Below are 27,300 nucleotides of genomic sequence, written 5' to 3' on the forward strand. Positions count from 1 at the left end.
CTTGCAATGCCAGCTGCTGCTCCTAACCCCGGGGGCACACTCCATCCTCACTGCTGACAAGTGCCGCCACCCGTTCTCGCACACCAGCTCCACTGCCGGCTCCCCGCTCAGTCACCATTCAAAACAGCACACACCGGACTGCCAGCCCCACACACCGGGGCAGCCAGCGAGGGGGTCCGCCCGGCCGTACAGCGCTGGGTGCTGCCTGGGGCAAGGCTTCAGCCAGGGGCCGGCAGCAGAGTCCCCACACGCCGTACGGGGGGTGGCGAGGGCGGCCCCGGGGTCCCGGCTCCCTCCGCGGAACGCCGCAACACCAGCGGCCCGAGATGGCGCTGCCAGCGGAAGACTACATTTCCCAGCGCCCCGCGCCTCCCGCGCGCCGCTCTTATCTCCCGGCGTGCTGTGCACTCCCGGCCGCTCCGTGCCGTGCCGTGCCGCCGGGCGGGGGCGCAGGGCCTGCTGGGAGCTGTAGTCCCTCGACGGTGCTCCGGGCTGTGCCCGCCGGCGGTGAGCGGGCGGCGAGCGGGCGGCGGAGCCTCCGGGGCGGGCGGGGAACAAAGCCTGACCTCCGGGACACCGGGGCGGACGGGCGGGTGGCGGTGCGGGGGCCCGAGGGTCGGGGTGGGTCGGGACCTCCGTGGAGTTTGGAATGGGAGCCTGGTTTCTGGGAGAGGAGGGGGCAGAGTTTGAACGCCACCGGCCGCAGGAAGCTGAGGAACGGAGAGGGCGGGCGGGCATCCCGCAGGACGGGGGGCAGCGAGCGCATGGAGCGGGGCGGGCTGCCGGGAGAAGTCACGGGAGCCAGCGCCCCGCTTCTACTGCACTTGCGAACAGATGTGTCCCGGGAGGAGCTGGCTCTGCCCTGTGGGGTTCAGCATGTGTCTGCCACGCTCTCAGAGATACCCAGGAACCGAAGGTGAACAGGGAAAATGGGCATGGTCCCGTCTTTCATAAAAGGTGCCCGCAATAGGACACTTCCACCATAGGCTGTGCAGGGATGTAATCCTTTGCCTCCAGGTGCGTTTTCAGGGCTGGCTCTGCAGTGCAGGGTGTCCTCGTGCTTTGCTATTTTATTAGTTCTGCTGGGAATTGCAGAGAAGAGTACTCAGAACAGTAGTGGAATAGTTTTCTCTATTTCCGTATGTTTTATCCATGGAGGATTGGCATGCAAGGCCTCATCAGTGTCTGACACCATATACTTGCTGATAATGGCTCAGCACTGATGTGACAGCTTTGCTGTGCTACGAGATTCATGTAGGATTAGTTACAGTAATACTCAGCCACTAACAATACTAAGTTATCAATACAATAATAATTTGTTCTTTTTTTTTTTTCCTGTAGACTGGCCTCTCTTCCTCTAAAGAAGCAGTTGCCTCTGTGATTAATTCCCAATGTAGTTTTGGTACAGATTTGTTGTTGGAATTGTTGAAGATGTCATCGGGCCTTACAGAGGAGCAAAAGAGAAGGATTGAGGAGAACCGCCGGCTGGCTTTGGCTAGGAGAGCAGAGAGGCTGGCAGCCCAGGGAGCTGGGCACGTGGGCATCGCTGCGCCTCCGCAGAAAGGGCAGAGTCTGGGCAATCTGGGAAGCTCGAAGGAAGAAAACAATCATGTCGGGCTCACCGGCCAGCACCGACAGAATCCAAACACGCCTGTGGAGCAGAGGAGCTGTCTCCAGAAAGGCTACAACCATTACCCAGCAAACCAACAGATGGCTGGCTCACACAGAGAGCAGCAAAAGAGTTGTTCAGAGGACTCGGAACAAACAAGTGGCCTAAAGCAGTTCCCTGCTATGATCCCAAATTCTCTGAGTTATTCCCATAAACATTACTTGGATGTTGGTAGTCAGGAACATGAACAACACACTTCAATTAATCATGGAACATTCCAGCAGCCCAAATGCTGCCCAGCTTTCAAAAGCCCCACAGGACCACCTCATCCAAGAGTCACTGATAATGGGCACCCTGATGGCAGTAAAGATTTACAAACTCAGAACAAATCTGCCATTAAATATGTTTCACCACCAAGCAGTGCCACCCTGAGCAATTCAGAAATGCTGATAAACATAAACAGACCGACAGAAAGAACAGGGGGAGGTTTTGTCTCTCAGGCCAGTGGTGGCATGCAGAAGCTGACCAGCTCTGCTGGTGTGGCCTCTACCTTTGAAAGTCACAAGAAAGCAAATGTTACAAAAGGAAAATGTGTGAAATACGGGGAAGACCGATTCCAGGTTGAAATAGGCTACAATGCTGAACTTATTGCTGTGTTTAAGAAGGTACCAAGCAAAGCCTATGGTAAGAATTGTTTATTTTCTGTTATCTCTGTTTTAAATTGGGTTGAAGTTTTGGCATCTGCTGCTATTGTAGTTGCTACTTGATCTTACCAGTGCACCTATTGCTGGGGTGGAATATATGGCATTAATGGGGGATTAAAGAAGTAAATACAGATTAAATTGGAGAGACATTCTGGACATAAATAGCTTGAGCTTGGATTTAGAAAATAAGTCTGAAGCCTTGCTTTATAAGCAATGCTCTGAGAAGTTTAGTGGCAGCAGCTGGTCAGTTTGTTGGAAGTGAAGGAAACAAAGTTATTCATAAACTGGGATGTGAAAATGGGTCACTTCAGCTATAGTTCAGAGTTATGAGCTGATTGTTTCCTGGGTTACAGAGAGCAGTGGAATCTCTCCCTTTTGTCTTTCTTCTGATCTTTTGCCATTATCTTTATTTGTTATATTCTATTTTTATTTTCCATCATGTGTTGCTGATCCCTGTGAATGGCTTGTCTTAGTAGTCATAATCCTCATGGATTTTTCTGGTGTCATGTAGCTGTAAACTTGGGTATAATTGTTTTTCAGATGTGTGGCAAAAAGTTTGCCTGAGTAGATTGGATACTTTTAACTCGCATGAACATTTCACGTCACCACTTTTTTTCTGCCCCAAATGATTGATATTCTGCCCTATTACTCTTGCCCTACTTTAGATCCTGCTATGAAAAAATGGAATTTCAGCATGGAAGATTACAGCAGTGTCTGTAAGTAAATGTTGAATGATAAAAAACAAGCGGAATCTTGATACCCCCCCTCCTTCCCCTGCTTTCCTTAGTTGTTGTTGAGCTTTGTCAGTGTCTTGAGTAATAAAAGTAGTGCTACTTAAAGATAATGCCCATCTTTTAGGCATCTAGCTCATAACATTTTTCTGATACTTTGTAGTTGATTAGAAATAATTTAATTTTTCCTGTAATCTAAATACCAAGCACAGGTGGCACTTTCCCACCATTGAATTTTTCAGCAACCAACAAGATCATAGGAAAATTATCTGTTGTGCTGGTGCTTGTTTTGAATTTGTTTTGAAAACTCAGTGTGTTCCAGTGGCTAATGCTTAATTTCTGGGTCCATTCATGTATTTTCTTTTTAAATAGCTCTTCTATAAACACCTTCATTATTCATTTTGTGTGTCAGAAAAGGATAAAGGGTAGTTCTCCAGGGTTTTGAATGAGACTGAAAATGAATTTGCCTTTTTTTTTTTTTTTTTTTTTTTTTTTTGTTGGTATAACAAGGATAGGTTTATTTTTTTTTTTCGTCTCCTGTCATCTTGTTCTTGAAAGATTGAGAGATTATAGAGGCAAACACTTCAGGTAGGCTTTTCAGAAGCACACTGAACTGAAGTGAATGATAAATCACTATTGATTTCAGTGGGAACAGAATTAGGCCTGTGTTGAGCACTTTAAAAAACCACAGTTGAGTGCTGGTATTTTAGCTTCCCATGTGGGTTGCCACACATTTATAATTTAAATGCTGTTGGCTTCCTTGAAGTGTATCAAGTACAGATGAGAGCAGAGTTTCTGTACCAAGGAGCTTGCATATGAAGAGAATGGTTTTTAGGAATCAAGCATTTTTCTTTAAAGATATGAAATACCTGAATACTCTGTGGAAAGTTCTGTTTCCGAGTGAAGACAATATGTGACCAGCATTGGCCTATGAAATTGGGGAAAATAGCCTGAGAAAAGGGAACTAACTTAAAAGGGCCTTGAAAATGTAAAAGTGAAAACCAATTATTTTTAAAGTTCCCACTTGTAATTTAGTTTTTCTGAATAATGTGATCCTGTATCACATTTTTTTCTTTGTACTATAAATTAAACATTCAGTCAAGCCTAGAAACAAATGTTGAAATAAAGGAGTAAAATATGCTTCCCCCCCACAATTTCTTTCAATTTTAGTTGTAGTGGTGACCTCTAACAACACAATGCTAAACCAGTAGCATTTAAAATCTTTTGCTTGGTGCATTGGAGGAGAAGCTGTAAATTGGTGTTTTTCAAGCCCTCTAATTTAAAAATTACTTTCAGTTTACTCTTAACCTTTTTATTTTGAGTAGAAATCTCAAATGCTTGGATTTATTCAGGAAGTCACTTATTTTAAAATAAGGTTGGATGATACCCAAATAGTTTATTTATTGATTAGGAAGAAATTGTATGAGTTTTTTCCTCCATTTTCACATCCTGACCACTGAACTTAAAGTTTGTACTTTTTTGTTGCATATGATTTTTCTGGACTGCTTAAAAAGAAGCAGTGATGATCATGATGTGCAGCTCAGTGGTCAAAGTACTGGATTCATCTGGGCTTATTCTAAACATCTCCCAGAGAGGGGAAGTTGCCTTCCACAAGTACTTGAAGGCAGAGTGTGCTTAATAATCCCCTTCTTTTGAGTCTAATGGACTCTGGAGATGTTCATGAAGCTTTGTGTTACTGTAGTATCTGTGAGGTGGAGGCAGGCTTGGGCACAAACTTCACTACTTTAGTGCTGTAAAAAGTATAAGAAATAGTATTCCCATTCCTTAACCATCAGAGTTCAGTTATGATAATAAAGGCAACACATGGGTATAGGTTGGCAGAGAAACATAAGTGGATAAGTGGCATGTTTATTTCTGTGGATAGCTGTGTTCTCAGGCTAACATCTGTAAAATGCTGTGTCCCTCCTCTCTCCGTGCCCTGGCATTGTGTCAGAGGTGATGGCTGGTGATGGGTAAGACAGGAGTGCAGATGGCTGGGTAGAATTGCAAGTCTAACATTAAGACTCAGAATAAAGCGTAATGAACTTAAATTGTAACAAAAGAGATTTAGGAATTTGGACTAGATTCCTTTCTACAGCATTGTGAATACACAGCATTCCTCCTAGATGGATTGTCTACCAGCCATTGATGTGAGGCAGGAGGCAGATATTTTTAAATCCTTCTCCTTTGCTGTTTACAGAAACACCTTCCCATCTTTTCAGACACATACTATTGATCACCATGCCCCTGTCCCTGTGATTTTCTGAGTGAAAACACTGTAAGGCTGTGTGCAATTTACTGCTAAATGTGTTCCTGCAGATTGCTTGCCCTGGCCTAGGGAGCCACATTTTAGAATTGCTGACAGAGAGGGAGCTTAGTGCAATCGCAATGCTGGACAGGCCCTTGTTCATTTGCTATCACATGTTCCCTTTGCCCCTGTGGTATTCTCTGTGGAAAATCCCACCAACCTCCTCATCCAGGCCATTACTTTCTCTATTCTTTGTCCCTGTGAATGAAAGCAGGGAATCATCGTTCCTTTTAAACTTGTGTAGGTTCTTTGTTATTAATTCTTTTCTATATCTCTATTCTCCCTAGTGGAAGCAGCAAATCAACTTTCATCAGTAATTCTGGCACCACTGGAAGGAAAAAATATGGTTGGCTTGGCATCAGGCTCTCATTTTGTTGGCAGTGGGGTTGATGTGAAATCCCTCTTGAAGATGTGTAAGAACTGGAAGAAATCCTCAGCCCTTGTCAAAGGGAAGTGTGTGCTTATCTCTCGCTTGCGATTTGAGGTCGATATTGGGTATTCTGCAGAAGTGATTGGGGTTTTCAAAAAGATGGAGTCCAGAAATTATGGTGAGTCTCCTGCTGTGTCTGCTTTTTAATAATGGCCTTGCTGGGGCTATTCTTGCTTTACAGAAGAGAGGTTGTGAGAGTACATCCCTCTGAAAAGAGCATAAGAGAATGTGCTTTGGTGAAGATTTTAGAAGATCTTACAGTTCTAGTTTAGTGTTGTATCCATGTCCAGCACTTTACCCCATGGCAGAACATGTCCTTGGCCTGTTAGCTGAGGTGGTATTTCAGATCTCACTTACTGTAAATGAGGTGGGTTGCGCTGATAATTTGTGAATTTTGATAATATGGAGACCATGCGAAGTTCTTGTCTTTATTATCAAATGCAGCTGGATGTTCTCTTACTTCTGCTTTACTGTGGTGTATGGTGGCTTCAACTGCCTGAGCAGATTTAATGTACCAGGAGTTTTACCAATGTTTTCAAAGCAAGTGTAACTGTAGAATACTTTTTTTTCTGTTGTTGGCATTCAGATTTCAATGGTAAATATAATTTTTTTCCACTTGTAATTTGGGAAATGAGACACAGTGATGAGGTGACATGCACAGTGTCACAGAATGTCAGTGACAGCATGGAGAAGAAATTCTGGAGCTCTATATCTTGGGGCAGGGCTCATTGTGCCTTCACTTAACTCTGAATTCAGTCTTCTTTCCCTGGATGTTGCACACAGATGCTACCCAGGGTCTGGCATTGATGTTACATTTTGGATATTGAAGAATTTCCTCCTGTACCCTCCTGAGCACTTTGACTCTAGGGTACAGAGGCACAACTGAAAGTAATTGTTTTACTGACTGAAGTCAAGAGTTTGTTGGTTCACAAGTAGAAACTTTGCACACATTCTTCATCCCTTCTTGCAGTGAAGAGAAAGTAGTTGCCAAAATTCTTGAGCAGATGGGTTCATTAGGAGAGCTGATCTTGGCTTACTCTGGTGATACCACCATTTCTAGATGTGTGGTCATACTTTTAAATCTTCTCCAAACTACTTAACATGACAGCAAATAGAGAATTGGTTTTGATCAAGGTAATAGGTCTTCTAAAACTGTTCTGAAATGCAGAGGATATAGGTAGATAGACATGTTCTTATGGACACAGAATTCAGTCTTTTTTTTAAAAGAGACTTATGACAGTGTTTGTTGTAACTATTGCAGATATGAATACCAGAAAGTGGAATTTCCTGCTGGAGGATTACCCCAAACTAAGTGAGTAGCTGTGTTTCTCCAGTGAAGGAGAACTTCCTGTGCATCAGTTTGTCTGTTGCCTTTTGCCTTTATGTATCTGTGTAATGCTGCTGAAAATGTGACTTGACAAACTGAAATGTAGAACTGTGTTTTGATATGTTTGTTTTTTTTTTTTTTAATAGATGCAACTTTGCAGAATAATCCAGTCTCTGTAGCATGCTTCTAGCACATCTGCTTCTCAGGTTTTTGTGTTTAATTAGGTTTATGGAGTGCTTTGAGATGAATAGCATTACACAAGTCCTGTGTATTATAACTATTATTTATCATCCCAGTCAGCATGCTGTGTTTGCTTCAGTGCTCATGTCAGGGTTTGTGGCTGTGGAATTTGATTGGGGTAGGTTTCAGAAGGATAATAAGCCAGGTGCTCTGTGCACATCCTTAGGAAGTGTGAGTGTTTCAGAGCTGAAGTGCTGTTTCTCAGAGTATTTGTTCTCCAGCATGGGCTCCTGCTTCCATGGGATACCAGAGTGTGTTTAATAATTGACTAAGTGTCTGCTTCTATGATGCATGTCTTAATAACATTAGTAATGGTTGTAGGGCTGAAAGCCATGTGGTGGGGCTGTGTAGGAAGGCCAGGTCTTGAAAATAAGTGAGTGTGTCTTGGAAGAGACTGTTATGAAACTGCAGGGTTGAAATGTGGACATTCCTGATTTTGATGAGTGCAGATAATCGCTCACAATTTGGTCAAAAGGCCTTTTCTATCTGCAAAGGGCCTGATCCTGTAGCATGTGCCAGGCAGTCTGAGCAGACACATCACCTCCTAGTCTGTCATAGTCTCAGTCATGCTGGCTGGGAGTTGTACACATTACATGAGGTGTTCAGAATCCCACAGATTTGAGGAAAGGAAAATAATTCCATGAATCTTGCAGAGTGTAATTTGTGAGGGCATTTGAGGATTCCAGCACGTGCCTTTTAGAGGAACAGCATTTGCTTTGTTGCCTGTTCATTTGCCTACATCAAAATTAAAAAAAGAGAATTTAGGCTGGTTGCCATTTCCAGCAGAGAGATCTGGTAGCTGGGAACTGTTTGTAGAGGTTAATGTCTCTTTGCCTAGTTGCTCAGTCATCTTTATATAAAGGTCACTTCACTAAAAACTGTCTGTTGGATGAATCATGCTGGTGGCAGATATATCTTAATCACTCTCCCAGCTCATGTACAGAACAATAGCAACAGAATTATCAGTGAGCAAATTGTAGCAATTATACTAGCACATAGCTCAGTCTGTGAGTGTAATAACAAGCTTGTGTTGTTCTTTATATGGAGAGAGTTCCTGCTATTGAAGAAGTATAAATTAAACCAGAGAGTTTAAAAAGTTTGGTCATTACCCAACCACAAATGAAAATCTTTTCATATGTATATTTCTTGGAATTGCTTTTCCCCTTTATATGGCAGGGGTCCATCCTGCTGTTTTCCTCTTGGAGACGACTGAAACAAAAATACCTAACTGAATTCTAGAGCATTTACTGCTGGTATAGTGAGTTCTTATTTTAGTTGTTTTTCCAAGCAGGTTTTTTTTGTCTTCTGGACTTCATACACAGACTGACTACTAAAGAAAAAAATGGAAATTGCTTCCTGCAATAAAAATGTGTGCACCTGCATTTGTGTTCCTAGTGTAGAGGTGTCTTGGATTTCATAGTCACCAGACAAAAATTATTTAATAAGTTTTCTTGGTTGCAGCTCACTACGTGTTTAAAACTGGTGTTAATTTGCTTAGAAATTAACTGTTGGATTAAAAAGAAACACCTTTTGTTTTGGAGAGGATGGGATAGAGAGGCTGCTGGAGGGGACTAAAATAAGGTCATCCAGGAGGAGGACTGGCTAGATGCTCTGATTGTTATGATGTGTGGGTTGAAAAGATGAAGGCTCTGAGGTTTTGGCATAATGGATTCTGGGGATCTCTTTAGTTGAATGGGAGGGTGAAGTTGTGAGGCTTCATGGGTGAAGGAACACTAGTATTGAAGAACTGAAGTGGCTGCCTGTAAGCTGGTTCTGGCCTGTAAGCTGCTTCTGTCCAGGGGAAGAGCAGTGGCCACCAGCTGAGCAGGGAGGTGCTGTAGATCCTGAAGGATGGCTGTTGGAGTGCTGCTGCTGGCACAAGAGCTGTTTCTCTGAGTCTTGAGGTGCTTCCTGTTTTCTTACCCCATGTGGTAAATAAGCATGGTAAAGTGGAGGCAGAACCCCACTCTGTAAATTCAGGGAACAGGAGGAGAAGAGAGTTTTCAAAATTGAAGATGAATTATATTCTTGAAGTAACTGTCTTGGTAACTGTCTTCTGATGGTTTTGGTATGGTGGAAACTTCAGAGGTAGAGAATCCCAAGGTCAAGATAAAGATACCCCTGCTTTCTAGTTTTCAGGAGTTCTTTTTTTCAAATCTGTACTTCATTTCTGACTAAAGTGTGCCCTAAGCTGCCCTCCAACATGAAGAATCCAGCTCCAGCTGTATTAGTAGCAACTGTCTCTGAATGATGGCATCAGAGTTGCAGTTTTTTATAATCAAGTCTAAGTACGAGGGGAGGAGATGTGATTCATCATGTGGTTCTGAAATAGACTTCAGGGAACAGGCCAGGCTAACACCTGTGCATGATGCCATGATTCCTGTGAGCTGTTTCAGGATAGAAAATTATATTTTTGATGAGGTTGAGGGCTGTGTCCTGAGATCCATAATGGAAGTTGTGTGTATGTTGTCCCTTCAGATAATAAACTGATCTGTTCTTTGCAGTGGAAGTGTTACTGAGCCTCGTGTCTGTAGAAGTGGAGCCACTGCCTGAAGCAGTAATTAAGGCCTTTGCTCCTCAGCTGCAGAGATCTCCATCACTGACAGACATTCCTGATGCTGACCTTTCAGTAGTGGACTCCAAAATTGTGACAAGCCTCATGCCCTTTCAGCGGGAAGGTGTGAAGTATGTCGTTTTTGCATGCTGTTAAGCACTAGTCCTTATCTAGAATTGTGTAGTTTATATTGGTGCCCGGGTTGTCTTCTTGTCCATGGAGGGTTCTGCATTTCTCTAGAGTCTGGGTCTATTATACTCTGGCACTTTGGGCTTTTGATTGTTTGATATAATATGCTTTGTTTGGGATTTTTTTTAAAAAATTGTATTATTTTTTGAGTGACACATCTGTTTTATTTCTAGATAGAATTCATCATGAGTCAGGTGGAAAGTCGTATTTTGCTAGTCTAAAAAATTGATCAAATGATACACCTCTGATCTCCCTTTTGTGATTCAGTATGTACATATTTGTCATATGATTTTTTTCTTTTGTAAGGTATTTTTTTTCCTGAGTGCATCTCTTCTGTTGTTGTTTTCTCTGAATATTAAATACACATGGGAAGGGAGGAAATGAGACACAAGCCCTAAAACATTTTAAATTGCTATTTATATGTACAGATAAAACTTGAAATGTCCCTGTCCCCATCATATATGATCATTAGTTGTTGATTTCAATATGCAGTCCAGGACAGTCTGTACTTAATGGTCTTTAATTGCTACTGTTTTTAGTAATAATTTCTTAGCCAGAATGAACTCTGGAACACAATGTGAGTAATATCATGGAAAAACTGTGTTTTAAATAATTGTAAGCTCTTGAGACTACTTCTCATATGAAATCTAAATCTCTAAGAACTGAGCTGAACCACTCTGTTCAGGAGTTTCCAAGCTTTGAGAGATTTGTGAGAGTTGCTGTCTTGTATGAAGACTAAGGGAGAAAATCCAGGTTTACTGAAGAGCCCTGATCACTTCCAGGTGACCCACATTAGAGGCTCAGTCATGACTTGTGCTAGCTTGGTTGCCAGATATTAACCCATTTCTTGACTCTTCTTTCCCTCTCTGTTTTCCCCAGTTTTGCAATTTCCAGGAAGGGACGTTTGCTCCTTGCAGATGATATGGGCCTGGGCAAGACCATCCAGGCCATCTGCATTGCTGCCTATTACCAGCAGGAATGGCCCTTGCTGGTGGTCACTCCTTCTTCTGTGAGATTTACATGGGCAGAGGTACTGTGAGCTTGGCCATGTGCCCGGGGTCAGTGAAGAGCCTGTGTGATGGTCAGGCTGTATTGTGCTTTGCAAAAGTTAAACTTCTAAATGTGTTCAGGCAAAGAAACAAAAGAATGTACTGATTTAGAAACTTGATGGTGGGGGATTGCTTGGTGTTGACTATATGGTATATGCCTATTTTTTTTTTATTGGCTGATTTTCTTTTTGTAGTCCAGCTGATCTGTTGGGAAAAGGGACAGCTAGATAAAGTGTGTCCTCTGACCCTCTGTTAACTTTTTCCCTGCAAGTCAGTTGGCTCCAAGGGGGAATTTTACTCATCAGTGTCAAAGATAATAGTTTCATTCAAGCAGTTGTCTTGTATTCCAGCCCATATTTGCCAGTTCCTTGGCTGGAACAGAGGCCCAGATGCTGAGATTCTCCATTCTGTTCAAAAGGCTCCATTATCATCATCATCAAGTGTCTGTCATAATATGTCTTTTGGCCTGTCCAGTGTATGCTGCTGACTCTTCTGAGTCCTTTATTAATGTTGGGCAAAGCCCAAGAAAGCTTGTATGGTTGAGAAATGTGTCTTGAAATAAATCACTGCCATAGTTTGTACACTGAGGCTGTTGGGTTGCCATAGGCTAGTGAAATGTTCAGTGTGAGAGAAAAAGGTGAGCCAGAGCTCTTAGCTTGCTGAACAGTGAAGAGGAATGATTGTGGTAGGAGGATTTCAACAGGCAAAGCTCCTAGACACAGAGATGCCATTTCCCATCACCATTTGGGTACATTTCTATAGGGACCAGGTCCTTATGGGCCCAGACAGTTTTCTGCAGAGCAACATCAGCAGAACTCAAATGTTGCAGAGAGCTTGGTGTCACTGGGGGACAGAATTACAAGGGAAATGGTGGGAGGTCTGGCTAACAGATGGGTTTGGGGGAGGATATCTTGCTCTGGTGTGTGGAGCATTTCAAGATGTTGATTGAATGACAATTACCACATGAATTTCAGCTGCTGTCATAGAGCAGCTGGTGTGTTGTCAACTTGATCTTTTCATTTTGGTTTTGTTTTTTTGGTTTTGGGTTGGTTTTTTTTGGTGGAGTTTTTAAGAAGAGGAGGTAGTGGAAGAGTTTTGTTCATCTGGATGAGTTGTACTTCACCCTCACTGTGGAGTAAACATTGCTATATTCAATAGATGCTATTGCTATAGATCTTTACTGCTTAGAAGTAAACATCTACCAATTGCTACAGATGTTTACTGCTTAAAATTCTGTTTCAGAACTATAGGTATCCTATTGAGTGAGAAAACTAAATTTCCCTGTAAGCAGTGGTCACAGTATTCTCTGGCTCTGAGCATAGCAGGTACCTTTCTCAGGAGGTTATGTGCATTTCCGCTAAAGATCAGATTTTTGTTTGGTTTTTTGGGGTATTACTGGGGTTGGTTTGTTTTTATTTGTTTCTTGGTTTTTTTTTTTTTTGTTTGTTTGTTTGTTTTTCCCCAGTAAGAAGGAATAGGGTTTGAACTTTCCTTGCTGTATAAAATAGATATTGCCTTGTAGCCTGAGTTCTGTTCTTGATGTTCCCCTTACCAGGAGGTTGCTTACCATGGGAAGGCTGCTTACCCTTACTGTGCTCCAAAGTGATGTCTGATGGTGGATGGGGTGGGTCCATGTTCTAAGTATTTGTGAGGATGTTCTGTCTAGTGCTTTGGGATCTTGACAAAGAAGATAAGCACCTGAATGCAATTAATTTCTTTCCTCTTCCTCCAGGCATTCCACAAATGGCTTCCATCCTTGAGTCCAGGAAGCACCAATGTCATAGTGAGTGGGAAAGACAACCTAACAGGAAGCTTGATCAACATCATCAGTTTTGATCTCCTCAGCAGGATGGACAAGCAACTTAAGAGCACATTCCAAGTAGTTATTGTTGTAAGTGGTACATGAAAATTTTCGAGTCAATTGTATGCTGCAAATGGGGTAGCATTTGTACAGCAAAGAAGTGTGAAGTGAGCCTTATTTAGGACTGAAAGTATCTTGCAATTGTGGCTGTGATCACAGCTGTCTTCATAAGTACAAGCATGAGGTTTGTCTGAAACCCTTTGAAATAACTAGTAGAGTTGATTTCCTTTGTGATTCCTATGGCTGTATTTTCACTTTTACTGGGTATGGTGTCTCTCTGATTTCATTGTGCTTGGTCATGTCCTCTGCTGGAGGGAAAAGTGTTTAATGTGGTATGTCAATACAGTAGTCATGGAATTGTATCTTCTTAAGTCTTGGACTTCAGGGTGGTGTTAGTGTTTATCCAGTAAACCAGATAACGTTTCAACATCAAGTATATGGGTAAAGCATCAAAAAAATCTCCCTTAGCTTGTGCTCCACTGACAATCAGCATTAAGCCTTCTTTGATCATTTGCATCGTTTCTTTCATAAATTACTGCAAATTCCAGTTTTTATCTTTTTACAGAGCCACAGTAAATGGCATTTTTCTGGATTTCAGTTACTAAAAATTGAAAACATGTAGTGTTTCAAATCCAGCTTGGATCAATAGAGAGCAAAAGTGGTATATGTAGCTTACTATGAGTATTTGATGTTCTCAGTCTAGTTTTCAGCATACACACACCTGCCCAAAAGTCATGATAACTGGAACATATTAATCTTTCTGTTTCTCAGCATCAGATGGGAATGTGGTAATAGATGGAGTTCTTTGGAGACCATGCTACTCATAGGGGAACTGATAATTTTCATTTTTATATTTTGTCTCCTACACACACTCTGACTAAACATTCTGTCAAGGTGGAAATGCAGATTATTATATTTGTAGGCTTGAGACTACTGCCTTGGAACTTTCACCAGCCCTGAACTGGCCGATGTTTTTTCTTTGTGTTATATGTTCAAATTTGGACCCTTGGTAGGTTTTTTACAGATGAGAGTAGTCCTAGTGCTTGCTGAGCTTTCCTGGTTTTTCTTACACTCTTCTTCTGGTGACTGAAAATTAGTGTAGCTTATTTGTTATTTAGGAGGGAGAAGGCTGTGTCTGAGAGGCTAAGCAGTTACATTGTCTTTGCATGCTTGTTTCTTCACACATGGAAAGATGAGAATATACCCTTGGAGGTTGCCAACTGCTTTTTGTGCCTTAAATTCTACCTTTACTATAGCAGTAGAAGTGAAGCCCATTTGAGGGTCTGAAGTAGGAGACTGTTACCCACCTGGTGAGCCCTATCAGCAGAACAGTTGGATCTTAATTAGATTTCTTTTTTCCTAATCATTTGCATTAACCCCTTATTAAGGGAGATGGCACTGTATAGGCCTCCTATGTTTGCTGCATTTAAAAGACACATAAGGGCAAATGAGTATCAGTTATGGAAGTAATATTCCTCTTTCTCCTTCCCTCTCCAGCCCCCTCTGCTCATTTTTTTTTTTTGGTGTTCATTTATGATTCATGCCTACGATGTTTGATTTTTGTTCTGTTTGCTTGCAGCTGCAGGTTTGAGTGCAGGAAGCCTGCTACTCTGCATCCTGTCTTTTTGTTTAGAATTTGATGTGACTATCTCAATGCCTGAAATATCCTGTATCAACGGCCTATAATACTAGATAGCTGAGAATACTGGGAATTTGTTCTGTGACCTGCATTTGGACTATGGATCTGAGCTGACTTTGCTTTCATGCTTGTTTTGTTTCAGGATGAATCTCATTTCCTGAAGAACACAAAAACTGCACGCTGCCAAGCTGCCATGCCTCTACTCAAGGTGTGTAAGCTGGGTGCTAACATCAGGCTCCTGGGGCAGTGTTGCTCCACTTACCAGGTTTAGGAGCCAGCGGCTGAATTCTTTAGGTGTGTAAGGGGAAATTGAAGTAATAGTTTAGATCCAAGACTGAAATTTGGCTTTACCACTTGTTTCCTTACAAATATTAGATGGTAAAACCTAACAAAACAACTTCTAAAGCTCAGTATCATTGTGGTACTGCCACTGATGAGTTCTGTGATGACGGGGAAAAGGGAATGTCAGAACTTACTGAATGTATTCAGGGAGAGTAGACAGAATGTAGTGGTGTCAAAATAGCTTGTTAGATTAAAATAATCATTATCAGTTACTTCTTGGCACACAAATTGTTGCTGCATGTCAGAATGGCATTCCCTAGGGCCCTTCCCTGTTTTTAGGGTTCTAGATTGTTACTGCAGGTTTACAATATAGTTGTGTGGCTGGGGCTTAGGAACATTCCTGCTGGTTACATGTACAGAGCTACTGGGAAATGGCACAATGTGAGGTTAGTGGGACAAGTGGCCTACAGAAGGGAGGCAATAGTCAATGATAAGGGACCGGGAGAAATATAAATTCTAATGTTTGCCTGTTGTGCTGGGATCAAAGAATCAAATTCATCTCTAACAGATACAGATTAAAGTTATGGGTAGTTTCTAGACACTGCAGGGTCTGTACATTGGAAGAAGGTAGATGTAGTTCCTCTTCAGTTCACCAACAGTATATATAAAGAGAAGATCTGATCTGTGATGGCTTTATAGCAACCACCTTTAATACGCAAGATTCTTAATGGCTTGCTGGAGATGGTTGTCCTTGAATAACTTGGTTGTTCTCCTTAAAAGCCTGACTCGTGTCTTCTCTTGGTTTTCAAATCACTTCAGGCTTTTAATGTTCAGAAGCTTAAGTAGGAGGTCCAATTCTTTGAGCAGTTTGATATACAGTAATTGGGGTGTATGTCTGAAAATTGTGGAAAATAACAAATTCTCCCTCATTTTGAGCAAAATGCTCAAAAAACAGCCTCATCCTTTGCTACTTGAAGCTTTGTAAGGATCAGCTTGTCAAAATTATTTGCAGGCTGCAAGATAGGAGAGTGAAAGATGGTAGCTGTTAGGCAGAGGTTAATTGCCTGTATGCACTTCTTGAGAATTTACAGTTTTATGCTGTCACATCACTGGTCTTAACGAATCGAGAGCTGATGCTTCTGAAACTGAATTTCTGTCTTCTGAAAGCATTAAGAGTTTCATATTCATATTGTGCGTTATCTCACCTGCAATGAGCATGCAGTACCGGATGTTTTGTGTTAGATGTTCAGGTAAATTCTGTTTGCCTGGTTGCTGACTAAAATTTCTGAAGTATTTGCTGTAATAGCCATTTTTCTTCTCTCCTTGCTTTCCAACATAGGCATTTTGCTCTAAAACTATCCCCTTTGGCAGCTCTGTCTTCAGCTCCTAGTGAGTGATGCTCTGGTCACTCCTGGCACAACACATCACACCAATATTTTTGTATTTGAAAGAACTGCCAAAATATCAGGAGCTTTCATCACTTAAATACTATATCTAACAACTATGCTATGCGATACTTGCAGTAAGTAGCCAGTAGGGTAGAAATGGGAATATATTCATTATTTTACATGATACCCTGAAATTACTGAATAAGAGGTGTGGCTAAACATGCTGCTGAGGATAATGTTCTTGCCTTCTCTATGTTAAAAGGATTTGAGTAGCAGTGGGGCTCTTAGAAGAGAACAGAAAAAGGTCTAGCTGTAGGCAAGTCCTTGAGAGGTAAGCTGCTTCTAGTACCCCAGTCCCTACCTTAAGGTTACAGTGTGCAGCTGTGCCAGTGCTGTAACTGGAGCTAATGCATGCCTTGTTTGTCTACCTTCTGAGCAGTGCCACTTCTAACTGCTAGCATAATACTGCTTTAAACTATCTGAAATTGCCATAGATGGTGCTATTTCCTATGAGGATCTCAATGCCCTAAAGTATAAAAGCTTGAACTGAGATTTAGGGACCAAAAAAAAGAAACCTACTTAAGAAATATGATCCTTGGTCCTTTCATGCTACAAAGACTTATGAGTCCATACTGACACTGGACAGGTCTAAGTTAAGTTAAAATGTTTTGGAGACAGGAGTGTTTTTCAGTGCTATCCATACTTAATTTCTTTTATCCTGATAGAATCTGCTCTTTTGACTTCTCCATTTGAATAATAAATGAAATACATAAGTTGTTGCAAGTGTTTATACAGAACTGCACAATAATTGGATTAAATTGGTGCATTGATAATAAAGATGACATACCTTGGATTTTGGTTTCTAATTTGTCTTGTTAGATAGCCAAACTGAATCTCCACCTCTCAAATCTTTATCTCATTGTTACAGCATTTAAAGCCTTATTTTACTTTTAATGTCTGATATTGACCCGTTTTCAAAATGAAGTGGTGTTTTTAGCCACTCAGTCATAATTCATCTTTTGCTGCTCTCTTGTAGATATTGCAGAGTAAATGTGGTGTAGAATTGTCAAGCAAAGCCATGTATTAAACATGTCACCTAAGTTTGCCACTTGGGGATTTTTAGACATCTTTTTAATATTAACAAAAGCTGCAAATTTTGTGTGTGCAGCGTTCAGTATCTTTCCTGACGTACTTAGCTGCTACCCTTACAGAGATTCAGAAGAGTTTTACTTGAGACAGAGGAAGAAATTTTGAAATGGCTGCATGTATGCAGTTGTTGTGCCCGCTGCCTCATGGCTTACCCCAGGTTGTCATTAGTTTAAATATATAGACCTGTTATGCCAAATTTACTGTTAGGGGACAGAACTTTGAGAGGAGCTTATAACTGCATGAACAGAGTGAGATAGATATATGGCCTAAACATCTTGCTGCTGCTATTTCACTCTTATTCCCTTCATGTTCCAGTGGATGTGCAAACTTGTGGGTGTGCAGACTTGTAGATGGGGGAGAATGCTTTGTCTGCCTAAGTGAAAGGAGGTGGTAGAGTTTGCAAACAGTCTGTGTGCATCCCTGCAGAATTATGGAGAAGGATGGATTCAAGACTGTAGTAGAAAACAGTCCTTTGATGTTTGGTTGTGTGGCAAAGATGCTGCTTTCAAAGTCAGCCAGCTTTCACGCCAGCAGGTCTGTGCTGGCAGCTGCCTGAGATTTGTCCCCAGCTGCAGCAGCTCTCACTGTACTCAGGGGCTAGAGGTTGCTGTGTTCAAAGTGGTCTTTGTGTCTTGTTTCCATGCACATCAAAGTGAGAATAGCTTCATACTGTTGGGCTGTAGTTGAGTCACCAAAAGGCCTTGTTAGGCCTGGCATGTCTTTCCCCCTAATTCAAAGCTGTGTCAATTGGTTATAGGACCTAATTGCCATCTTGCTGTTTTCTGTAGTTTCATGTTTGGGACTAAGTTTTCCTAGGCATACTGACAATACTGGTTGTTCCCTTCACCTCTGCCCTGGATCTGCTTCCCTCAGAGGCAGAAAGTGTCAATAGTGTTACACTTCTTGTAAGCATTTTGTTTTTTTCTTCTAAGATTATACTGGCTCAGAGACACAAACATAGGAGAGGGAGTATACATACTTCCAATATCCTTAAACCAGCAAAGCCTCAAGGATGTGGATGGAGAAGAAACAAACAAACCAAAAGTTTTTCACTGATTTGTAGTGGGATCTCTTGGGTACCAAAGTAGAAAGAATTCTACTTTTTTTGACCTGCCAAGGTGCTGCATGGTCTTTATTCTGTAATTTCATGGAATACTGCAAGCCATGGAAACTAGGGAAGGTCCCAATGGAAAATGGATGAGTTATTTGGGAGCATGACAATAAGTAGTGAAGAACTGCACTGGAAACTGATAAGTAAAAGGAGCTATCTAATCAAAAATTCCAATAGCATTAAATGTTCTTATACTCTTTGTGGTCTCTATGAGCATTGCTCTCCAACGCATGGATAATTTTACTAATTTGATTGTTCTCATTGAGCTGCTGTTCCAGTTAATAGTCTGATACGTATCCTGATGTTTGCAGGGTTAAAGGTCTTTGGTTTTTTTATGGGAGTCCAAATACACTGTGGCTGGAATCTAAACCTTTTATTCTTGTTGCCATAGAGCAACTTCAGAATAGTGGAGAGAAACAGGTCCATGCTGAAGGTAGAAGGTGAGAAGGGAACACAAAAATTTCTATTTCTGTCGGGAAATAAACTGCAGCTGTCTTTAGGTGCTACAAATCTGTATAGGTTAAATAAATAAACCTTTCCTTATTGTCACCTGCTGAGAGAAGGAACTTCATCTTGAAACTGAAGAAGCTGTGGGCCCTCAGGGCTTCATCTTCAGATCTGCTCTTACCTTCCAATTTCTTTTCCTTCTTGTAATAGGAAGGCAGTTTAATTTGTTTCAGTCATAGCTTATCACTGCTGTTTGACACACATTGTCTGTCTAGATGTAGGTTAACAACAGGGAAAAGTATTTATATTTTTTTGGAATAATTTTATTTTATGAAATGTGGAACCCGATCCCTTGCCCAAATAGGGAAACAGACTCCTGAAAGCAGCTGCTACTCTTCCCCTTTACTACATCTTCTATTTCATCAGGTGATTATTTTATTATGGTCCCTCTCAGATTTTTCATTTTGCAGGATAAGCTATTCTTAAGCTAAGCAGTTTGAAATGACACAGTAAGCAAAAACTGGGGACACGAGTAAATGTACAGCCAGAACCAGCCACACTGATTTAAAAAAGTATGTCAGTCTGATAGCATATGGCAGAGCTCCTGCTGGGAAATCCATTTAACACAGAGACAGTCATTGTATGTTAATGAGGCTCTTTGTGTGGTCAATTATTTGTCTGTCACATAACCCCTCTGCCTTGCCTACTCCCCTTTGAATCGTTGGTTGCTGGGTCTTGACCTCTAGAGTAAGTGCCATCATTTCATAAATTATTCTTTGACTTTCCAAAGTGACTTTGTAAATGTTTTCACAGCTGTGGAATTAATTCTTGCTGGTGTGTTTTATAATGGTACAAAGCCACATTTGTCTTAGGCTGCTTAGTAAATGAAAGCTGCAGACCAGGTCTCCACCAGCTCTGTGAGCTTCATGCCTAGCAGCTGAGCAGCTAACGTTAGTTCAGCTGTGTGGAAATAAGTATCAATTGATTACAAGATCTGATTTTGCTGGAAAGTCCTTTCTGGCCCCTGCAATTGTATTTTCTGTGGTGTTGTTCCATATTATTGTTACAGACCTTTGAAGAAAGAGGCTACGTGCTCACTCTTGGCAGCACAGAAGGTTCAGCAGGAAACAAGAACTAAGCAGTGATCAGTAGAGATTTCTCTGCAGGAGCAAATCTTTATTGGCACCTATTCAAAATGAGTTGCCACTAGAAAAAGAAATGGGAATCAAAGCCATTTCTTTCATCCAGAATTTAAGTCAACCTTCAACACTTGGAAATTTGTCATCTTGGAGGCTTTTTTTTTCCTTCTGTTCTTTCTTGAGCTCCATCTGTCACAGGTTTTAAAACTGAAAGGGACCTTTGGGATAATGAGTTAGACCACCTATGTTCCATGAAATTTTCTGGAACTAATTTCTGAGGTTCTTCACAGCTCTTGTAGAGTTAGTGTCTTTTGGGGTTTGGTTGGTTGTGTTGTTGTTGTTTTTATTGTTTACTTTTCAGTTTGTTTTAAATGGTTAATTAGAAGACATGTCACAGCCATTGGCAAGAGCTTGCAGTGGTTGAATACCCTTTCTGTTTAGAAATAAGTTACACACAGCAAAGCAGCAGCTGGAAAAGTTTAGAATTTACATAACCTGTAACTTCATCATCCTCTCTTTTGACACCTATTTAGGAATTGGGGAAGGAGCCTGAATAATTTTGCCTACTGGGGAATTAGTTCCAACCTCATCCTGTACAGGTTCCAGGAAACACCCTGTGAGAAGAGAGAACCTTGAGAACAGCATAAACACTTCCAACACAGTTGAGTTTGTGTTGCATTTATTATGTCCCTGGTCTGTTTTGAGTGTGTTCTTGCTTTAGCTTGATCCAGAGTTTTCTTACATGAGATGTCTGTCATCCCATGCCTTCATGTTTCCTTTTTCTGTCAGTTACTTTCTGTTGGTCCACGAGGAACAAGTTTAATTTGGAGGCTTCTTGCACTTGTGGGACTTTCTTGTCTTGCTTTTTAGCAGATTTCTCAGGGTAGCATCAGTTTCTTCCTCAAAGGTTTCTGCTACGTATCGGATATTATCTGGGTTCTGTTCAGTTGTCCTCTAGTGTTACCTTAATTTGTAAACAGGAGCTAATTTCTGCTTGATCAGTTTCCTCATGGGATATGCTATCTCTTATCTCTGGTTTCTGTGACTCCTTCCTCTTTCGAGTAGCATCAGCACCTATGTGTTGTGCAAACTCGCACAGTTCTGACATGCTCAAAGGTTTGACCTCTCTTACTTAGTTCAGTAATATTCTGCTTTTTTAACTGTTCATGGGAATTGTCTGATCCTGGTGGTGATCACATTTCCCTCTGATCTGTTTAGTAGGGATTATTGGAGAAGGCAAGCCCCACCTTGATCACAGCCTATATATAAATAGCTGATAGAGTCTTGAATTAATTTCCGGAACTCTTTTTCCACAAGGTTTGGTTGGTAAGTGGATGAAACAGCTGAATAGATCTGGGTGACTTGTTGATCTCAGTGAAACGATAAAAGAATTTAATTTTCTTTTTCATTTAAATGTGAATGAGCTGTTGGTACAAATGTCACTCAACAATCTCTTTGTTATTTTAATGAACCTGCAATAAACCATGTAGGAAATTGCAAGGCACATGTAATTTAACTACAATATGTGAATTCACAGCAGTAGAAATTCATAGCTTTTGTCTAATAATAGAATTTGGTAATAGTGGCAGTATGAAGGTAGAAGTGTATCTTGGAGACTTTAATGTCTATAGTGTAATTTTTGCCCTTCTTCTTGGGAGCACCTACTTTAGATGCAGGCTTTCTGTCCTCTTCCTGTCTCCCCTACAACACATTTTACAACCTTCTTACATGATTTGTATTTATTCTCTCACATTCTAGCATCCAGCCAGATGTGCCTACATTCACCATTGGCTGTCAGATCTTCTTATCCTGCATCAGAGAGCTTCATTTTTTTCTCCTTGCTAATGTAATTTAAAAAAAAATGAACAAAGAAGTAAGAAAAAATCTTTCTTCTTTGTATCTCTTCTGCTTTTGTGAGAAAGACAGACTGCTTATGGTTTGCTGTGGCATGTTTACTATGAGAGAATTTATTTTGGAGGTGGGGGTGTACCTGTGAGGGTGTGTCATTTTCCTGTGATAGCGTATGCCATGTGAAAAGTTAACCCAAGCTAGTGGGTAAATGCTGATTCAGAAAGTAGTGTAGTAAAAATGGAAGTACCCTTCTCTTAGAGCATGTGGATGGGTATTAAGAAACTGTGTGGCTTGTCCTACTCCCTGGAAGTTTGAAGTACTGTGCTTGAATGTCTTCAGGCAGCGATAGCTGAAAGTACCTGTGAAGGTGAAGCACTCTTCTGTTTGGGGTACTTGAACAGGGGGTCTGGGATTTTCTTTCAGGACTGTGGTGACTTCCTAAGTTCTGCTCTGCTGTGAGCTGTATGGTAATGATGCCCTGCTTGTTTTTCCCAGGCTGCCAAGAGAGTGATCCTGCTTTCGGGAACGCCGGCCGTGTCGCGGCCCGCGGAGCTCTACACGCAGATCGCCGCTGTGCAGCCGACCTTCTTCCCACAGTTCCACTCCTTCGGGCTGCGCTACTGCGATGCCAGGAAGGTACTTCCCTGGGAAAGTGGCTGACTGGGACTCTGCAAACAGCACTGATTTCCTTCAAAATGGGGAGGCTTTTCCTTCCTTCTTCTTTCTGCATGATATTACATCTTTTTGGAGAAAGTTTCTCTGCAGAGTAACATTCTGAAAGTTCGTAAGCTGAGATGGAGGTACTGCAGTGGTGGGCCTAAGACATGAAGGTGGTAGTGTTTCTTGCCTTGAAAGCCATGGAAATAAAAATGGGGGGAAAAATCCCCAAACAAATGTGGCCATAACTGGTGAAAGGAGCCTGTTCTTATCAGATCTTCCCCCGCAAGTTTTTAAAAGGGTCAGAGTAACTAAGAGGCCTTTAAGCAGCTGTAGACTGGGGCTAATTGATTTTAGAAAAATAAAAAAGAGCAAGCAAAACAACCTAGTTCCCAGTCTTAGTCACTGTTTGATAAAGGACTGCAATAATTGCTTGGGATTTTGGATTTTATACCTCCAGGTAAGTAAAAAAAATTGAAAATTTACAGACTATATCTTAGTATTCCACCCTCTTCTAATTTAGGAAATGGGTGCAATCCTCAGCATATTTTGAAAATAACTCCTCTGCCAGCTGCTCAGCAGTTGTTTCCACAGAGTTACTGAGTCCAATCACTGCAAGAATTTGGCTTTGCACAAAGCCAGCATTTGTAGCCACAATAGCAAATGTCTGCCAAGGTATGGGCAACTCACCTGTACTTGGATTTGCCATCCCTAGGGCTGTTGTGTGTGTTGGAACACACACTGCGAAGAGAAGAGCTGTTGCTGCTGAAATGACCATTTCAGTCTTCAAAAATATATACTTAAGACCTGAATATTATCAGTGTATGCCATAAAAATAGTTACAGCTATTTGTAGGGCTCTTGTGTTTTCTTTTCTGTTTGGGGTAGGTAACATATTCCAAGTTTCCACCAAGAAGATTCTTACTGCAGTCTCATATAAAATTCTTGAATCCCCTTTTTCCTAGATCTGAATGCCCGTTTGGCTTTCATAGCCAGTGTAGTGCTGTTCTGTGTATGTCCAAGTGTGCAAGTCAGAGGAGCACTTAATTGGCTTTAGAAGTCAAGTACTAATGCCATTGATTAGAGAAAGGCTGTTAGCATACAGAATCACAGAGCTTCAGTCCTGGGTCTCCATCCATAGTAGGAATCATATGGAGGGAGAAGCCACATCTTCATTATCTTTAAAACTGAAAGATTCCTTTCTGAGCATTCCTTTCAGAATGGTTCCTAGAGGAAAATAGAGATACAGTTTAATCTTCTTGGTTTTCTGCAGTAAAAAGGAAAGTTCATTTGCAGCATGTGAGTCTAAGTAGGTTTGGAATTTGATAAGCCCTCTTAAGGGTAAAGTCCTGCACAATTAACTGTCATTTAAATTATGAGGCAGATGAACCTTGGATAAAAAAAATAAAATTGTTTTACAGGATCCAGGTTGTAACAGTGTAAATGACTTTTTAACCTTCAGTGAAACTCAGCATGGAGGTCACAATCCTCTATCAGCTTACCTTCAAAACCTTTCAGGATTTCTAGTACAATTTTCTTTCTATGTTTGACCTGCATCTCCTGGACAGTTGAACATTGTTGGGCTTCTCCATACTGATCTGGGACATTTTGTTACAGTTTATGTCAGTAAACGATAGCATGAACCTAGGAGGAATTTGGTTGTTTGGAGAAGTGGGGCTGCTGGAAGAGAAGAGACGTAGATAGAATAAAAGATGGGACTGCTGAATATGGGTTGCCATAGATCCACTTGGCAATGAGAAAATTTAAAAGGTGATTGTAGTTGGTTCCTTCATGACTGTAGAGTATCCCTGACTCTGTTAGGAGTTCCATCCTCTCTGAAGAACTGCTGTGGTACTTCTGCTGTCAGTACTCAAACAAGTTCTGCTGTCTGTCCTGAAATTGGAGGCATTTTGAGTGGAGGTAGAATTGCACAGAACCAAAGAGTCTTTGCAAGGCTTTTGAAGATGTCTAAGGATGAAGGGTGTTAGGTAAAAAATGTTTCAGTATTATAATAAATCCAATTGCACTATGAGATTAAAGAGAAATTGGCAAACCTGATCCATTCAATCTAAAACTAAAGTCTGACTAGTTTCTGTTTCAAGATTTTATGACACAAAATTGCAAATACCTGGCAGATCTGATTAGAAAAGTTACAGAAGTTTATAAATTTTTATTAATTCAACCTCCCAGCTTCTGTACTTTTAAAAATGCAGCAAGTGAAATGTCACCTGTTGTTTACAAGATGTCCCAAGACTGTTTCCCAAAATACATGCTGTGAATTCATTTTTCAAATTGGCTGACGTTGGCAAATATTAAGCAATTTCTATCTGAGCACATGCTCTGAATTTGTAAGAGTTTGGCAGCTTCTGCTAACACTGTAATAAGTTTACTGACTCATGTAAGATGCTGTAACACTTTGGTAAGAAAATCACAGTTGGAAACATGTGTTCTGGAATGTTATGGATCAAAGTCAGATGTGTATTTTGGCAAAATAAATGTCCCTCTCTTTTCTTTTCCACAATAGGGCATGCTAAAGTAAATTTTAATAATTCCAAAAGTAATTATTTCTTTATAACTAGCTAGGTGCAGCACAGACCTAGAAGGTTTCATTGTATGCAAATCTTTCCATCACTATAAGTAATATATAACCTAAACATGCTGTGGGGACTGTGCCTATATGTGCTTTTTAACATGACAGTAGATGGTATCTTGGCTCTGTTTGTGCCTTGTTCTTTGCCTTATGAGGATGCTGCTCTTCTGAAATCAGTTTGGCTATGTGGACACAGAGCATATGTATACTTGCTTGTTATGGAAGTGCAAAGTGGGAAAACATGGGCTTTTAAGTGGCAAGAGGTAGCCTGAGGACTATCCAGGCCCCACAGCAGGCCTTGCTGAGCAGCTTAATCATGTTGGTCCTTCCTACTCACCTATCAGTGCACTGGACAGTGTGGGCAGTGGGCACAGCACCAGGGGGTCCTTCTTGGTTCTGTCCATCTCCTCTGCTGGGCCCAGGGAGCCTGAGAAATGCAGAAGGGGAGCATAAAGACTGTGGCTCAGCAATGGCAGCTTTCATGCAGAATGCCTAAAGCTAATTAACCCAGGTAGACTTGAGCTAGCTTTCCGTGGGCCTGAGGGATGCATCTGTGTTGCACTCAGTTTCAGGGAAGCAGAGCAGTGATACTCATGCTGTTTTTTTAAGGGGTTGGCTGAGATCCAGCTGGGCTTATTAACTCTAGCCCTGCACCACTGGGCTGTTGTCAAAGTTTTAATTCTACAGAATTCAAACTGGCTGTGTGTCTAGGGTTTGGATTGTTTCCTGCTTTAATGAACCAACTGTAGCTAATCAGCTGATGCCATAATTATGTAGGAATAGATTAAGTCAGATGAGTTTAATGATAGCCATAAGTACCAGAATGTGAAGTCAGTTAATGGTTCACATCAGTACAATATGGCAATAGGATTGCAGATTGTTTTATCTCAGCCTGAAGTAGGAACATTCACTTTTGGATACCAGAGAGGTCTTACTTGCCTATAAGCTCTTTGATTCCTCCTCTTCCTGTCCCACATTGTGTTCTTATCCCTGTTCATCCAAGCACCAACCCATAATACAGTCAGTAGCCTAACTAGCCTTATGATTTATTTTTGTCTCTTGTGTTCTAGGAGAGGATGGAGGATGCAGTGAATCTTTCTCTTTTACTTCCATTTATGTGTTGTAGCAGTTTTCTCTTGGGGAAGACAAAATCAATAGAGATATTTAAGGTTAAGTCTATTTTATCAATTAATATAGCTGTCGAGGCGCTGAGGCTCCTCACATCTCCATTATATGCATTTCAGGAGGGTATATGTAGTGGTTTACTTTGGATTGTTACTCCAAGACCAGAGGTTGTATTTTTGGACACTCCCAATATTATTTAGAGCTAGAACTATGAGAAAGATTTCCCCTCTCTCCCCACCTTGGTCTTTGGTGTTCCTGTAGCTGTATTCTCTATACTTATTTGCAAAATTGCAGCAGAAAGGTTTCTTTTTTCCCTCTTACTTCAGCATTAAAACTGTATTGCTCTCTTCTCTGAAAGACAATTGTCTGAAAGATACTTCTTTTGAGGAATGTACCAATTTTGGTGCCACTGCTGTTCTTTCTCAGAGAACAAAAGATAGGCTGTGGGGTGCTGGTAGGAGAATTGATGAGCTGAGCTTAGTTGAACAGGTGTATATTGCTTGTATACAGCATCTTGAAAGATAGGCCAGGTTCAGAGGGATGTGCTTCAAGAAGGAGTAAATTAATGGCTTGTTCAGAGGAACTTTGAAGTGATGATGCTTTGAAGAGACAATGTTTGGAATAATGTCTTTTGGGCCACAGTTTATTTCTGGTTTGCTTGAGTCTGAGCCAAACACAGTAATGGCAGAAACTATGCCAGGAAGCAGAACAGGAGTCAGGTCACAGTGCAGAACAGGCAGTTCTGACCTAGCATGTTAGACAAGTGTAACAACTCTGTGAAGGCATCTGGGTTAAGGATGTTTGTCCTCATGCAGTTAGAGAATATTTTTGTGTGTCTCTCTGCTTAAAGCTGAGATAAATGTGCATACTGCAGTGAATTCTTTTGGCCTGCTCAAAGCTGCAAGTGGAGAGCAGCAACAC

General features: G+C 41.3%; 1 protein-coding gene across 4 annotated transcripts in view; it reads left to right on the top strand.

Annotated features, from left to right (window-relative positions):
* Positions 1 to 387: 387 nt before the first annotated feature.
* Positions 388 to 27,300, top strand: part of SMARCAL1 (SNF2 related chromatin remodeling annealing helicase 1) — a 35,183-nt gene continuing 8,270 nt past the window's right edge. Inside the window, exons 1-10 of one of the 4 annotated variants that reach the window (XM_021526184.3) lie at positions 388 to 507; positions 1,342 to 2,293; positions 2,979 to 3,029; positions 5,640 to 5,900; positions 7,044 to 7,094; positions 9,854 to 10,034; positions 10,972 to 11,122; positions 12,874 to 13,032; positions 14,784 to 14,849; positions 22,504 to 22,644. In XM_021526184.3, the coding sequence (XP_021381859.3) occupies positions 1,432 to 2,293; positions 2,979 to 3,029; positions 5,640 to 5,900; positions 7,044 to 7,094; positions 9,854 to 10,034; positions 10,972 to 11,122; positions 12,874 to 13,032; positions 14,784 to 14,849; positions 22,504 to 22,644 (1,923 nt within the window). In that variant the 5' untranslated portion in view covers positions 388 to 507; positions 1,342 to 1,431. Of the gene's footprint in view, positions 519 to 586; positions 1,018 to 1,341; positions 2,294 to 2,978; positions 3,030 to 5,639; positions 5,901 to 7,043; positions 7,095 to 9,853; positions 10,035 to 10,971; positions 11,123 to 12,873; positions 13,033 to 14,783; positions 14,850 to 22,503; positions 22,645 to 27,300 lie in introns of those variants that run through there. The other 3 variants (XM_085584211.1, XM_077784957.2, XM_085584212.1) reach the window with 3 other exon arrangements.

The sequence above is a fragment of the Lonchura striata genome, chromosome 7 (genome assembly GCF_050655825.1).
Source record: "Lonchura striata isolate lonStrDom1 chromosome 7, ASM5065582v1, whole genome shotgun sequence".
Lineage (NCBI taxonomy): Eukaryota > Metazoa > Chordata > Aves > Passeriformes > Estrildidae > Lonchura > Lonchura striata.